Below are 16,424 nucleotides of genomic sequence, written 5' to 3'. Positions count from 1 at the left end.
TTCCAGTTTCCTGTGCTGGACCCTAGTGCTCCCAACCTGCATGTGCTGAACTGATCTGTCTACACTCAATCCCTAGGTGATCTCACCAGCCAAGGTCTTAACAACTACATTCTCCTCAAAAGGACTGGAGCAGCTGGGGCAAAGAGCACGTGACATGGGTGAAACCAGACTGGCCGGGAGTTGATCACGACAGCACCTGAGTGATGAGGACATGGGGCTTCATGACATCATTTTCTCCACTTCTGCAATAAAGGGCACTTTCTGTTTAGTATACTACAGATTAAATGACCCACGATGTGTTTCTCTAGCCTGCACTTCTCCCTTGAACTCCACATTCATATACCCAACTGCCTAGTGGATGGCTTCAGCTGGATGTCTGATATTGTTGTTGTTGTGTGCCATAAAGTCAGACTCGACTCATAGCGAACCCTCCTTGGGTTTCTGAGGCAGTATCACTACAGAAGTAGATTGCCCAACCTTCCTTCCGAGGAGTGGCTGGTCTATTTGAACCGCCAGCCTTCTGGTTAGCAGTCAAATGCCTTAGGCACTACGCTACCAGATGTCTGATTGGATTCTCAAAGGCGACTGCTCAAAGCTGAACTCCTAATGTACTCCTCCCAACCCCAATTGGCTCCTCCTCAGCCTTCCTGACCTAAGGACAAGACTTCTATTCTTCCTGTCACTCAGGCAAAACACTCTGGGATGATTCTTGATTCCTCACCCTCCCACACCACCACCCAGCCCCTCAGGAAATCCCATCAGCTCTGCTTCAGAAATAGAATCAGGTCAGGCCATTTCTCAGCACCTTCACTGCCTCCCGGGTTTGTGTCCCTATCATTTCTTACCCGAGTCACTGCAACAGCCTAAGTGCGCTCCTACTGCAGCAACCAGAGTGATACCTATTAAAACACAAGGATGCTCACCCTCCGAAGGCTTCTCAGCTTACTCAGATCAAGTCCAGAGACCTTGCCATACCCCTCCCTCCCATTGCCTCTCTGATCTGCCTTCTACAACTCTCCCCATTGCCTCCTATTCAGACAGCACTGGTCTTTTTCCCACTCCTCGATGAGTCAATAGAATTCCAGCTCTGAGAACATGACCGTCTCCTCTGTTCACCGCTATATTCTCAGCATCTAGAGTAGCTCCTGGCACATAAACCCAACCCAACCTGTTGCCATCTAGTCTCGTGACTCAGCACCTCTGGGGAGACTCAAACCTCCAACCTTCAGGTCAGCTGAGTGCTTTAACCGTTTGCATCACCCAGGGATGATGTCTGGCACGTAACCAAAAACCAAACTCACTGACCTCGAGTCGGACCCGACTCATAGTAACCCCTCCTTGGGTTTCTGAGGCATTATCACTATGGAAGCAGATTGTCCAACCTTCCTTCCGAGGAGTGGCTGGTGGGTTTGAACCGCCAGCCTTCTGGTTAGCAGTCAAGTGCCTTAGGCACTATGCCACCAGAACTCCCGCTGGCAAACAGTACCGTGCTGAGTACTTTAAGTACAGTCTTTGGTAAATGAATAAATGACCAAATGAATGACATAAAAGTGCACTGTGGGATCTAATGGCAGAGCCAGGTCGCTTAGACCACTGGGTAGCCAGGGAAAGCCTCAGTCAAGCTGAGACCTAAATGACAAGAAGTTAGCCATGCAAAGATTTAGGAGCAGAGACCTTTCAGCAAAAGAAAGAGTGAGTATAAATTTCTAAAGCGGGCCAAGCTTGACGTTATCGATGGCACAGGGAGCAAACCAGGCTGGCTGAAGCTCAGCGGTGAGCGGGTAGGACGGTGTAGGCCACGGCTGAAGTCTGCGGCGGAAAGTCACTGTGGAGTTTTAAGCGGAGAAAAATGGCAGCAGGGGAGATGTGGACCAATTCCGGATTTGTTTTGGAAACGGAGCCGGCAGGAGATACGGATACATTGTTATATAAAAGGAACGGAAAAGGAGGATTCAGGAATGACTCCCGCCTAGATCTTTGGGTTAAGCAACTGGATGGATGGTGTCATTTACTGTAATGGGTAAGCCTGAAAGAGGCATGGGTGAGGCCAGTAGCAGGAAACAAGAGTTCAATTTTAGACTCTCTGAATTTCTGACGACCACTCAGAGACGTCAGGGCTGGAGATGTTCATTAACACAATCGCCAACAGCCACTGAAAACGATACTAACATCATCAACTTGTTCCTTCTTAAGTAAAAAGGTACAGGTGAGAGGTAAGACGACAGCCAGAGGGTAAGCCCCGGCACGGGCGGCTCTCGTCCGGCGGGTCCTCGCCTCGCTGGGGGCGGCACGTGCGGCGCCGCTGCCATCCCGGCCCCTCCCAGCACAGTGGGCCTGGCCCGATCTGGCCGCCCAGCCTTCCCGAACAGGCAACACAGACCGGAAGTGGGGGTAAAATGCGCACGTACCCGCCAGTCCGATCTACTCTTGGGTCTTTCTTCACTGAACTGTGTCGACCTAGCAATTGGCACTTGCTCAATGCATCGGGAACCTACAACCCCAGTTGTGTGTGTACGTATGTACGAACGCTCGGACGTCACCTCGCTCCGGAAGTAATAGAGGCGGTTAGCGAAAGGGCTACCGGGAATACCAATGCGAGGCCCCGGGGGCGGGGCTGAAACTGAGGCTGAGCCTTTCGTGGCTCGCAGGCGGCGGGCTCTTAGTGGCTGTAGCGGTTACACTTGCTGCGTGGCCCCGGAAGGACATAGCGCGACAGGCGGGAGGTGGAAGTTGCCGAGAGGCGGGGGAAGCCCGAGGGAGGCGATTGCGTGTGGACCAAAGGCCCGCGGCCTGGTTAGCTCCCGACGCCGTCTCTACCGGATCCGAGCTTGCCGAGCCCACCCGGAGGGCCTCCCTCCTTGCGCTTCCGGGAGCCGAAGCGTGCGAGTGCGCCTGCGCGCTGGCGGATCCGCGCGCCTAGTTGCTATCCTCGCGCCGGCCGGCTGCTGGACGGTTCCTGCCGGGCTTCCTGTCCGGTGTCTTAGCTTAGAAGTGCACCAGCGGGCGGCATGTCGCGGCGGCGGCACAGCGACGAGAATGACGGTGAGTGCCCTGAACCTGGCCGCCAAGTCGCGGCCAGGTGGGAGCCGAGGTTTCGGCTTCTTGGCCTTCGGGTCTCGAGGGAAGGGACGGGAAACTCTCTGCTCCGGGAGCGTTGGCCGAGCCACGGAGGACAGCGGAGCGGGGATGGCCAGGCGGATTCGGGAAGGCGACTGCTTCCCGCCCGCCCCAGCGCCGTTATCGTCGGCAGATCACGGGGATCTGAGGTTTGGTGAACGGTAGTTCGCTAAGAACTCTTGAGAATTTGGCCCTCAACACCATGTCTGCTGCTATCGTGCTGGGTACCTGCGTCCCGTTTTGACCCTGAACGCTGCATCTGAGACTGGCCCTCGCAGGTCTACTGAAGGAAAGGAACAAAGCCGTTCATTAGTTGCAGTCCTGTTCACCGTTGATTGCCGTTCTCTGAATTTGCAGGGGAGAGGTTTGTCTCTTCACCTGAGCGCGATCGCTGATAGGCAGGTGCACCGTTTTACGTTAGATTTTGACCTGGTCGCCATAGTGTGAGCGACACACTTTATCTGTTGATGGCTTAAGTGGTGATAAACACTGGCAGATGCCCACAGTGGAAGGAACAAGTACAGAACAAAAATTTCAAATTCAATACACATTTTCTCCTTGAATGTTGGGGTAGTTGGAGGTGGGGGCACGATCACACGTATTTCATTTGAGCCATGAAACACCACATTTCTGCTAAGGCATGGCTTGAGTGTCCAGCCTCACCTGACACCCCAGGGTACAGAGCAGAGTCGTTTGCTCAGAGACCCGGCAAGAAGTGCCCAGACAGTAGCTTTGATTTTAACATGGGGAGGCTTCTTTATAACGTGCACCCCCAAAAACCCAAACCCACTGCCATAGGGTCAGTTCTGATTCGTAACAGCACCCATTGAGTTTCCAAGGAGGTAAATCTTTACAGGAGTACATTGCCCCATCTTCCTTCCACAGAGTGGCTGGTGTGTTTGAACCTCCAGACTTCTGGTTAGCAGTCAGATGCCTTAGGCACTCTGCCATCACAGCTCCTTAACATGCACACAGGGCACAAGAAGGTAGAATTTTTTTTTACTTTGAATCTAATCACAGTCATCACTGAGGGTTTAGACAACTTGAGTCTCTGGTCCTCTTTTCTTTCTTGTTACGCTTTAACATTTGCTTTTCCCTCTCCCTGCTAAAAACCCACCCCTGCCATTGAGTCAATTCTGACTCATAGTGATCCTTTAGGGCAGGGTAGAATTGCCCCACAGGGTTTCCAAGGCTGTAAATCTTAGGAAAGCAGACTGCCTCATCTTTCTCACGTGGAGCAGCTGGTGGGTTCAAACTGCCAACCTTTTGGTTAGCAGCCAGATGCCTTCACCACTGTGCCACCAGAGCGCCTTCTTCCTTCTAGGAACCCCGGAGGGAGGGAAAATGTCTCTACAGGGCTGTGGAAGACTGGAATGCAAGTGTGTGGAAAAATGTTTTGTTTTGGTGATTGAAACTTTCTTAATTTTCTCTGGGTTGGTTCTGAAAGAAAAACTTTAATATGTAACAGAATGTTTGGCCTTCTGATAATTTTTGAGTGTATGGTTCAGTGACAGTAATTCTTGTTAATACTGGGAGCCCAGTAACTATTCATTTGGGTGATGCTGCAGGGACTTGCGAGTTAGGTGAAGACAAAGGGAAGTGAAATACGGAATAAATTGAGCAGATTTCACCATTATGGATGATGGGGAACAATTTACAGTTCCTCTTTGATAAAACATCGAATCAGGAACTTTTGTAAATTGCCACAATATAGATAATGACCACTAGAGCTTACCTTAAATATTATTTGAATCAACTATTTTGCATGCTTCCTTTTAATTAAGCTTCTAATATTTTTAAATAACACGTTAGAAATTTAAATATTATAGAAGGCTGTTTTAAACGTAGAACTCAAACTGATTGCTGTTGAGTTGATAAAACTCATAGCAACCCCACCTTGGGTTTCTGAGGCGACATCTCAATGGAAGTAGATTGCCCAGTCTTTCTCCTGGGGAGTGGCTGGTGGATTTGAACCTCCAGCCTTCTGGTTAGCAGTCAGATGCTTTAGGCACTACTCCGCCAGAGTTCCTTTTAAACGTAGACTAGGTATTATTACCAGAAAACAAATCTGCTGCTATCCAGTTGATTCCGACTCATAGGGATCACATGTTGTTGTTTTTAAGTGCCGTCGAGTCGTTTCTGACTCATAGCGACCCCATGCACAGCAGAACGAAACACTGCCCGATCTCGTGCCAGCCCCACAATCCCTGCTGTACTTGAGCCCATCATCACAGCCACCGTGTCAATCCATCTCGTTGAAGGCCTCCCCCTCTTTCGTTGACCCTCCACCCTACCAAGCATGACATCCTTCTCCAGGGAATGGTCCCTTCTGACAACATGACCAAAATAGGTGAGACGAAGTCTGGCCATTCTTGCTTCCAAAGAGCATTCTGGCTGCACTTCCTCCAGGACAGATCTGTTAGTTCTTTTAGCAGTCCATGGTACTTTCAGCATTCTCGGCCAGCACCACAACTCAAAAGCATCAACTCTTCTTCGGTCTTCCTTATTCATTGTCCAGCTCTCACATGCATACGAAGCGATTGGAAATATCATGGCTTGTGTCAGGCGTACCTTAGTCCTCAAGGAGATATCCTTGCTCCTCAGCACTTGATACAGTTCCTTCGCGGTTGACTTTCCCAGTGCTACACGTCGTCTAATGTCCTGACTGCTGCTTCCGTTGGCATCGATTGTAGAACCAAGCAACATGAATTCTTTGACAACCTCAATCTTCTCTCCATTTATTGTGATGCTGCTCATTGGTCCAGTTGTGAGGAGTTTTGTTTTCTTTATGTTGAGACGTAATCCATACTGCAGACTGTATTCTTCAACCTTCATCAGTAGGTGCCTTAAGTCATCGTCACTTTCAGCAAGTGAAGTTGTATCGTCTGCATATCTCAGGTTAATGATCCTTCCTCCAATCCTGATACCACGGGGATCACATAGGACAGAGTAGAGCTGTCCCATAGGCTCTCCCAAGCTGTAAGTCTTTATGGAAGCTGACCACGTCATCTTTCTCCCACGGAGTGGCTGGTGGATTCAAACTACCAGCCTTTTGGTTAGCTGCTGAGTGTTTTAACCACTGTGCCACCGGACAGCATTAAATAGGTACATCTGAGCATTTCTGCATTCTCATCAGCTCTTAGTTATTGATAGCCCTGGTTTTCCAGAGCCCTGGCTAGATACAGTCCTTTATTCCAGAGACACTTAACAGTATCAGGCAGTGTCCTGAACACTGGCGAGCCGTCCAAGGACAGTCCAGTGACGGAGCCTCCATCCCAGCACAGGGCAGCAGATGGACACGATTAGGTAAAATGTAGTGGATCACATGGCGATGAGTGATTTGGACAGAAATAGAGTGGAGTGCAAGGAACAGCGGCTGCTGGGGTGGAGGAGTTACTGCGTCGAAACCTATAAGAACCAGAACTCCTTGTTTTTGCAGGTCTCGCAAATAGTCCACCTTCGGCAAGGTGAAATTTTACCACTTTTGCTGTCACTCTCTGTTAGTGGGAAATATCTGTGTTTTCCTTCCCTGGCAGCTTGCTGCCATGCCCAGGTTCCAGCTTTCATAGTTTTACTGCATCAGGGACATTGGTCAAGAAGGCCTCCCTGAGAATGGCCTGTGATCGGAGACGCTCAGGGAGTGAGAGAAGCCGTTTGCATTCCTGGGAAGAGCAGTGGTCCAATCAAAGGGAAACATGAGGATGAAGCCCTGAAGGCCAGAGTCAGGTTCACGGAACAGCAAGGCGGCCAGTGGCTGGAGCAGAGTGAGGAGGGGGAGAGTTGGAGGTGATGAGATCAGAAAGGAGCAGAGGGTTAGAGCGTGTGAACCAGTTGCCAACAAGTCAACTCCGACTCTTGACGACCCCATGTATGTCAAAGTAGAGCTGTGTCCATGGCGTTTTAAGGGACTGATTTTTCAGAAGTAGATTGCCAGGCCTTTCTTTCGGGGTGTCTTGGGTGGACTCGACCCTCCAGCCTTTCAGTTCGCAGCCGAGTGCATTAACCATTCGCACCCCTCAGGACTCCTTCGGTAATGGAGGGGGCTTTCCAAAGCACGTCTCTGGCTGCTGTGTTGCGACCGGACTACCCAGGATCTGGGGAGCCGGTGGGAAGACTGCCGTGAGCTCGTGTGGGAGGATGAGTCACAAGGGGTGAGTGAGCTGTGGGTGTTGCCCGTCGGCTGGCGACCACATACACAGAGGAGCAACGTGCTGCCAGTGCCGCACCATCCTCGTCGCTGGTTTCAGGTCGAGCAACGCCCCTTTGTTACCCGGAGGGTTTGAATTGACTGCTGTCAGGAAGTAGAGGGCCAGACCTGCCTTCCTGCCCCGGCGCAGTCTGGAGGCTCTGCTCAAACGTGCTCAGCATCAAGGCTGCGCGTGAGCCTCTGCTGACGGACGAGCTCGGCTCTGCATCAGGTCCACCGCTCGGGGATCAGACCTGCCTCAGCATCTCGTCCTGTCCTTGAAGTGCCAGTGCCTCATTGCCTCGTACAGAGGCTAGTCTGGTGCTCAGTCTAACACATCATGTCTCAGAATAGCCTCAAGAATGTGCCTGGAAGACAATGGTCCTATCAGTTTATGTGAATGATCAGAATCCCCAGGTATATAGTAGAGCTGACAAGGGGCAAGGTGGTGGTCACTGCTTGGTCACAGCCAGCTACCCAGAGCGACTGAGTAGTTGAACCCGTGGGCCTGGGACCATAGTTGCAGGGGACATCAAGCTCAATTGGCGTAACATACTATACAAAACATTGTTCCACCTCCTACTTTGGCAAGTAACGACTGGGATCTTAAAAGCTAGCAAGCTGCCATCTAGATGCAGTGATGGGTCTCTCTTCATCCAAAGCAAAGAAGAATGAAGAAAACCAAAAATTCGTGGAAACAATTAGGCCTAGCACATGGTACACCATCCAATCTGCAGCCTATACGACTATGAGACCAGAAGAACTAGATGGTGCCCAGCTACCACTGTCATCCACTTGGGAGAGAATCTATATAGGAGATCCTTGATAGAGAGGGAGAACAATGTGAAACAAAACTCAAAATTATTTGGAGGAAAAAAAGGGGGAGGGGACCAGGTTTGCTGGTCCGATAGAGTCTGGTGGAACCACTGAGACTATGGCCCCTAGCTGCCCTTCAGGTCTGGAATTGAACCCACACCTGTGGTTTCCAGCCAAACAAAATACAGGCATGTGAGTTGAACATTTACCTGAGGTAGATACACTCCTTGGAGAGAACAATCCTGGGAGAAAGAAGGGCTGCTTATGCACAAGGAGACAGCTCAGGGGGCAGGAGTGCATGGAGGAATAGACACAGGGAAGAGGTAACCATGGGGAGGAAGTGTGAGGGGAGCTGTTGCATTGTGGTAAATTGTGGTCAATGTCATGAGACAAAGTGTATGTGAACTGCTATATGGAAAGTGAATTTGCTCTGTAAATTTTCACCCAAATCACAATAAAAATAAGAAAAAGAATGTGCCTGAAGCTTTTCAGGTGTTGTAGGCTGTGCCCGGAATAGGGGATGGGTGCACTGTTTAGTTTATTCTTTAAAGAAGGTATTTAGATTGTCCATAATCTTACCGAAAAGCCTGTATTAGACCAATGTAAGCTACTTAGATTTTTATCTTTTAGACTTTGACTGATTTTGTTTACTTAACTATAGAAATTTTTTAAGCCTAGACGTGCAAAGGGTTGTTATACTGACAGAGCATGTAGCTGGTTTCAAAGGTGATCCTAACACTGTTTTAAATCTGCAGGGTCAAAGTACTTTTCTCTTTTATTGGTTTTGTTTTCCATTTTGTGAGTTTAAAATTTCCTACCATATATCTAATAGTAATAAAAGTATAAGATAAAGTACTGTATAACTAACTAACCCACTGCCATCGAGTCGGACCCGACTCATAGTCACACCTCCTTGGGTTTCTTGAGGCGGTATCCGTACGGAAGTAGCTTGTCCAATTTCCCTTCCAAGGAGTGGCTGGTGGGTTTGAACTGCCAGTCTGCTGGTTAGCAGTCAGATGCTTTAGGCACTATGCTACCAGATCATCTCGCAGAGAAAAAGGTATTTGAGTATTCAGATCCTCTCGGATTTTTTTTTTAAATGGCAACATAATACCCTTAACTTACTTGTGTAACTGATACATAGTAACATTTTTTGGGGGCACAAAGAAACAGAATAATATTAAGAATAACATGATGACTCCATATCAATGATATGTTCCTGGTGAAGTGGTCCAAGTTAGATTATTTCATTTTAAGATGCATGTCAGAGATCAAAAAGGTTCAGTGAAGCAGCCAGGGTAAGTAGGTGTCCACTAGGATTTGCATATGATGAGTAGTTGAAATACAGTTGCAGTGACATATAAATTGGAATTCCTAGACAAGGAGTTTTGGTTGAGAGTCACAAATGTGAAAACGATGATAAAAAGTCATCTGTATTCTGTTTTACTAAAAAAATAAAAAGGCTTTTGGTTGTGAAACTTGGTGGAAACATACCGATACTGACCAATAGCTATGACTAGTACAGCTTTCAGTTCTGTCCTTAGTTGTGTGGTTTATGACCAGCTGTCATCTTTATTTTCCCAAGCATTATGTAATGGGCACCCTGGCGGGACTTTTCTTTTTAATCATTGATTTTTGTTGTTGTTGAGAATGTACACAGCAAAACACCCCCCAATTCAGCCATTTCTCAGTACCCAGTGCAGTGACATTGATGCCATTGTTCCAATGGGGCAACATTCTCACCTGTTTTTCTGAACGTTTCCTCTACCATTAACGTAAACTGACTGCTCCTGTGGTTCCTATCCAGTCTTTTGAGTTGTGTTGTCAGCTTGATCCCATATACCAAAAAGAACTAAACTCACTGCCATCGAGTCAGATCTGACTCATAGCGACCCCTCCTTGGGTTTCTAAGGCGGTATCACTACGGAGGTAGATTGCCCAACCTTCCTTCAGAAGAGTGGCTGGTGGGTTTGAACCTCCAGCCTTCTGGTTAACAGTCAAATGCCTTATAGATCTTAAAAGAGCACAGTGTTCAGAGCAGACGTGCTTTGCTAGTTAAGCTAAACTATTGTTAGGTTTTAAGAAGACGTGCAGGTATTTTTGGATTAACGTTTAGAGGTGAGCTGAGGGCAGTAGTGCTGGGGCTCATCCGGCATATAGTTAGTGCTTTAAGTTGAGGTCTCTTCCTGCTCTGGGAGCTGCCATGGATATGTTTTCTTAAGGGGACATCACAGCATCCAACTGATGTGCAGAATTTTATTGCGAAGTGTTGGGTCCGCTGCCCCGTGCTCTGGCCCAGGCCCGCCTGAGTCCCACATCCTGGCCTTGTCCAAGAGTTCACATTATGTCTATAGTGTATTTTCACCTCCAGACTCTTAAACATCAGAGGAGAACAGAGCACCTCCCACCTCTTCCTCCTTCAGTTTGGCCTTCAGTAGACCCAAAATGGAAAGGGGTGGGAAAAAGGGGGGCAGTTGAGAAACATATCTGTGTACCTGCATTTCCTGTTTTTTCCTCAGAAACCCTGCCCTCCTCTTCCTGCAGCATGGTTTTCCCTTTTGCAAGCTTACTCGGGGACCTGAGAAGGTGGAGTCTGATTCCAGACTGACGGAGGAACAAGTCAGTGGGATAGTTCATTTAGGGAGGCTGTGGGGGTGGAAGAAAAGATTGGCAAAGTGGGTGAAGTTCGAAGGAAGATGGAAGTTGTTCTTTCTTTACTTAGTTAACTCATTGTGATTTGGGTGAGATTGTACAAAGCAGATTCGTTTTATATTCAACAGTGTATACAGTTTTGTTTTGTGATACTGGTTACACTGTGCACACTGTAACGGCTCTCTTCCCACTTCTCCTATGGTTACTCTGTGTCATTCTTGCCTGTGCATTCCTGCCTCCCTCCCTTTCTCCCTGTGCAAATGCTGCCCTTCTGGTCCTCCGTGGTAGATTGTTCTAAGGAGTGCATCTCCCTGGGGTGGGTGTTCAGCTTGTCGGCCTGGCTTTTGTTTGGATGAGAGTTAAGCCACTGCTGTGAGTCCAGTTCCAGGACCAAAGGGTGCCATGGGGTCATGGTCCCAGGGGTTTCACCTGTCTGTATCAGACCAGTAAGACTAGTCTTTTTTAAGATTTTCAGTTCCACGTTTTTCTCCCACTCTATCCAGGATCTGCAATTTTGATCCCTGTCTGAGTGGTTGGTAACCGAGCGCCATCTAGTTCTGGTTTCAGGGTCACATAGGCTGAGGTTCTCAAGGTCATTAGTCCTTTGGGCTGTTTCCATGTGTCTGACTTTCTTTACTCTTCTTTGCTCTGGACAAGGAGAGATAAATAGTTGATCTCAGATGGCTGCTCGCGAGCTTTAAGACCCCAGTCACTGCTCAGCAAAGTAAAATGTGGAACAGTAATGTTGCATGTCATGTTGTGCCTGTTGAGCTTGATGTCCCCTGCGACCATGGTACCCAGCCTGCAGGCCCAGCAACTCACTCCCTTACGGTGCTTCGTTGTGGCTAAGAAGTTATCACGACTTTATTATTTTTACTGGCAGTATTTTCAGCTGCTCTCATTCAGCCAGTTTTTCCAGCAGCTGTGTTCTCCCTGTCTGACTAGAATCTGGCTTGAACGAGCGCTGTTTATAAGCCCTGCTCTGTAGAACCCTGTTTTTCTGGATCAGCACGTTGATATTGTGAGCTGTCCTGTGCATTGTAGGATGTTGTGGTGGTTATGTTTGTGTGTCAGGTTGGCTGGGCCTGGTTGATGAGACTGGCAGTCAGCTCCATGGGGGGATCTACCACAAGCAGCTGAGTAGTTGCCTTTGGGATGTGGTCTGCTTCCTGTGTATGAGGAGAAGCCTTGGGGACAGTCTCTAGCATATGGCACGTTTGAACCCTGCATGTAGCCGTGTCATTGTTCAGCAGCCTGCTGTGCTCTGCCGACCTTGGGACTTACAATGGACTTGAATTAATGGCCTCTCGTGTGGTTTGGTAACATTGGGATTCTGCCTTTTTACTGTCAACCTTGGGCTTGTCAGTGTCAGCAGCCAGCAGCTGAGTGAAGAAAAGCCTCAAGCTTCAGTGGGCTGGAAGCTGGAGGCAGAACTGAAGCCCAGTACTTTGAATTTGGACTTAAAGCCTCCAGATTGTAAGAATAAACTCCAGTTTATCTCATTTGTGGTTTATTCTTGTCAGAGCAGCCCTAGGGAACCAGAACAGAGGTGTAGCGGCGTTCCTGGTCCCCCACCCTCTAGATATCTCCAGAGACTGCCAGATACCTATCCCCTGGGGAGCAAAGTCACCCCTGGTTGAGAACCCCTGCTCTGAAAGAAGGCTTCAATTCAGGGTCCTGGCTGACAGCTGATTCGAACACTGCGTCACACATGCGCTTGTTTTCAGTTAGTGGATCCTAGAAATAAAGACCTTTGTGCTGAAGCAGGCTCGTAGTGGTGGAACCTGAACAGAGCCTGTGACTGCGGCTTGATGTCCACATAAGGATCAAGGTCACTGACCCTTGTGCGCCACGTGTCTGCAGCTCTTCAGGGCAGGTGTCCCCAGGAGCACACCTCAGTGTCAGGCTGCATCCGTCTCATGCTTCTGGTGGCATCAGCCCTTCAGACTGTAGGCAGCGGTTGTGATGGTGATCCAGGGACTGGAGTTCCCTCTGGCTGCCCAGGTATTTACCCTGTGGCCTTTGACAGTGTCTCATTCTGGTCCTGTCTGGACAGCAGATTGGTTTTTATTCAGCTGAGTTAGGGCTAGGTGGCATCTCAAGGTCGTTGCAGTCGTTGGAGATGCTTTATAACACCCCGAGCTTAGAACTGGCAGGGACTGTCTTATGAGAAACACCACATGTGTCAAGCCCAGTGCGTCAGAAGGCACGTACGTGATTATGAACCCTGCAGAACAGTTCAGTCCCTTCAGCCACGCCAGTCTGCAGACGGAGTCACATATTGTTCCTCTGACCGTCTGTCCAGCTGCAGCTTTTCATTGTTCACACAGATGCCAGCGTAGTTAGACTACCGCGTCCTTGTCCACATGCTATTGTAATGATATAATGATGGAAGTGGAACATTGAATTATACTGAGAGACTGGCTACCACGGTACAGCAGCAGCAGCCTGTTCCATCCTTGATGCTACTGTAACTTGTTAAGCCTCGGGATAGGCCACAAAATGACTTAAAGCGAGTAGTTAAGGTTTGAAAAAAAAATGGCTAGAGGGAAGCGACCCTCTGCAGTAGGGCTCTGGACTGTTAGGTGGCTAGTGCTGAGGCTGTCCCTGTAGCATGGCTTCGTTCCACTTGAATTCTTTAGCAACCAGAAGTGATTTCAGAATGGTAGGTGGTGTGTGTGTGTGTGTGTTGGGCTCCTCTCATATGTGTATTAAAATTCCTTGGATAATACAGTTTTGTATGCAGTTAGGAGCAGTAATTAGTTATGGAGAGCTAATTATAGCAGGGGACCTTAAATATACAGTACTTTTTTCCCTTTGTTTTTATTTTTCCATCTGACGCGGGGCTCAAGCTATCCCCTTGCGTGTATGTCTGTGGCTGCAGTTCCCACTATTGTGAACCTCCCTCTGTTGTGACCCTCGTGTGATAGTCTTGTTAGCCACTGCAGAGCCCGCCCCCAGCTCAACGGCGTCCCCGTCCTGCGCCCTGATCACTTGTGGATCCACAGATATTTCAGGAGTAGATCACCAGCCTTCCCTCCTAGTCTGTCTTAGTGGGAAGTTTAAACCAAACCCACTGCCATCAAGTTGATTCTGACACATAGGGACCCTACAGGTCAGAGGAGAACTTCCCCACAGTGTTTCCAAGGCGGTAAATTGTCACACAAGAAGACTGCCTTATCTTTCTCCCACAGAGCGGCTGGTGGGTTTGAACCCCCAGCCTTTTGGTTAGCAGCCCAGTACTTTAACCACGGTGCCAGCAGAGTTCCTCCTTAGTCTGGAAGCTCTGCTGAAATGTGTGGTAGTGGATTTGTCATATAATGTTTTTTCCTTTCATTTTTTAATTTTTGAAACAGGGGGACAGCCTCACAAAAGGAGAAAGACCTCTGATGCAAACGAAACGGAAGATCATTTGGAATCTTTGATATGCAAAGTTGGAGAAAAGGTACATTCTCCCATAGGCGCCTGTGCTGGCTGTGGGGACGTAGGGTGGAGCAGAGGAGAACCCTGCTACTGACAGCCATGATCCACTCTCTGGGTGTAGCTGCTGTGACCACGCATCTGTATCCCATATTAAGTGAATATAAAAACCCCTTGGATGCATATAATTGAGAGTTGAAAGTTTCTGATAATTTTCCTGGTCCTCTGGATTGGTAAGTATAGAACCAGCCAAGTCCTGGATATTTAAGGTGGTTTGCACAGTTGTACAGTGAGTTGGTAAGATGCACTAGAGCCCAGGGCGTCCTCCCTTTGCTAGTGTTTTGTCTGCTATGCTAGTTCCTTTTTAACGTCATTCATTCTCTTTTCGGGGGTTTCTCAAGAGCAGGAACCGCATGATTGGTTTAGCCTAGCCTGTGGCCGCACCCTGTATCTCTGACCTCCCCTCTCGTTACCTTCTGGAATGCCATTGAGTTGGCCGGTGGCTGAGCGCCCCACAGGGATTCCCTTCTGCTGTCCTCCCCAGAGTGCCTGCTCCCTGGAGAGCAACCTGGAGGGCCTTGCTGGGGTTTTGGAAGCTGACCTTCCGAACTACAAGAGCAAGATATTACGGCTGCTCTGCACAGTGTATGTATGCCAAAGATGTCTGCCTCCAGGTGATGATGTATTATCTACTCTCACATCCTTCGGGAAACACTTCCTTCCGGGGCGGGGGGGAGGTGTGTGCAATGAGATGACCTTTGGCCCTCAGGGGACTCTGTTCCCTAGGAATAAATAAAACTAAAGTGGATGTTTTCCTTAGGTTTTGTTCTTGGAATCTTGGAATCCTCTAACTGGTTTTAAATGAGAGAGTAGACACTTTGACACATGGAGAGTTTTTTAAAAGCATGTATATTTCAATAAATGAGAACTTAACTTGCGTTGTTTAACCAGTAGTCCCAGACAAATTTGAGAACTGGTCAGTTGTGGTAATAACCCATCTCTGAAGACGTTTTGCTCTTGGAACTGCTGATGGGCAGAGTCTTTCTGAGTTAGGTTGCCCAGAACAGGTATCAGCATTTAACCTGTGAGGAAACAGAAGTGGGAAAAGTCCCACAAGAAATCAGGAAGCCGTCCCACCAAGTGGTGTGTCACCCCGCACACAGACAGTGAGCTCTCTGGTGCCTTCTGGTTTGACAGCATCGTGAACATGAAAATTATGAGCATAAATAGAGCAGCATGTATGCTCAAGCTGTGGTGGAAACCTTGACTGCTACTTCATTTTTAGTTTTTCAAGTTTAACTAGTACTGCTTGGAAGAAGATCTGGTGATGTAATACCTAAGACAAACCAGAGGGCTGGTGGTTCAAACCCACCAGCCACTATGCGGGAGGAAGACTGGGGAATCTACTTCCATAAGGATTTACTGCCTCGGCAACCCAAAGGAGGTTTCGACTCAATGTCAGTGAGTTTGGTTTTTGGTTTAGTATTGTTTGGCAGGATTCTTTTTTAAATTTTGGTTTTGGATAGGTTTGGGGGGGCCTGGTTACCATCAGTATCAGTGTTTTTTGAAGCTCACATTGCCCCTAACAACACTTGCTAGATGCCCTGGGAAAAACAAGTATAAGAGGGTCTAGTCCCCTCCTGTATTATTATGGATTTTATTTGCTTTTCTTTTGGAGCTAATTTCTAAAGGCCACCTAAAAGAAGCAATATTTGCTTTTTCCAAACATTAAGGTTTATTACTGTGGTCTTCTTCCCGACTTTTCAAATAACTGTAATGAAATTAATACACTTGGAGCAAGCAAACTGAGATGTACAGAAACCTTATTTGAGGGTGCCAGGTTAAGTCTTCAACAACCTAGCTGGCAGGAACTTAGTTGAAACTGGTTTTAATTCTGTATCTTTGCAAAGCAACTAGAATAGTGCTTCTCAAAGTGGAATTCTGGTCCCATGACATTTGGTTAACTAAGGTTAGAAACACTACTGTATCTTCGTAATGATTCTGCATCAAAGGAATACTTGTTTCTGTCAGCATTTCCCAGCCATTTTACCATGGAAACTATTTTCCGTGGAAGCGTGTTCAGTTCCACTAAATAAAAGTGGTATTAAAAAAACTGGTTTGTTGTTGTTGTTATGTGCCATCGAGTGGGACCTGACTCTTAGCGACCCCTCCTTGGGTTTCTGAGACAGTATCACTACAGAAGTGGATTACCCAGCCTTCCTTCCAAGGAGTG

At 48.1% G+C, this 16,424-nt stretch overlaps 1 protein-coding gene across 1 annotated transcript in view; it reads left to right on the top strand.

Moving 5' to 3' along the window:
- Positions 1 to 6,442: 6,442 nt before the first annotated feature.
- Positions 6,443 to 16,424, top strand: part of NCBP1 (nuclear cap binding protein subunit 1) — a 42,471-nt gene continuing 32,489 nt past the window's right edge. The window contains exons 1-3 of the mRNA XM_042781802.1: positions 6,443 to 6,584; positions 14,128 to 14,216; positions 14,736 to 14,836. Coding sequence (XP_042637736.1) covers positions 6,443 to 6,584; positions 14,128 to 14,216; positions 14,736 to 14,836 — 332 coding nt within the window. The remainder of the gene's footprint in view (positions 6,585 to 14,127; positions 14,217 to 14,735; positions 14,837 to 16,424) is intronic.

The sequence above is a fragment of the Orycteropus afer genome, unplaced genomic scaffold, assembly GCF_000298275.1.
Source record: "Orycteropus afer afer isolate SDZICR_OR568_19922 unplaced genomic scaffold, OryAfe1.0 scaffold00174, whole genome shotgun sequence".
NCBI classification, from domain to species: domain Eukaryota; kingdom Metazoa; phylum Chordata; class Mammalia; order Tubulidentata; family Orycteropodidae; genus Orycteropus; species Orycteropus afer.
The sequence above is the reverse complement of the archived record's forward strand: the minus strand, read 5'-3'. Positions and strand labels throughout refer to the sequence as shown.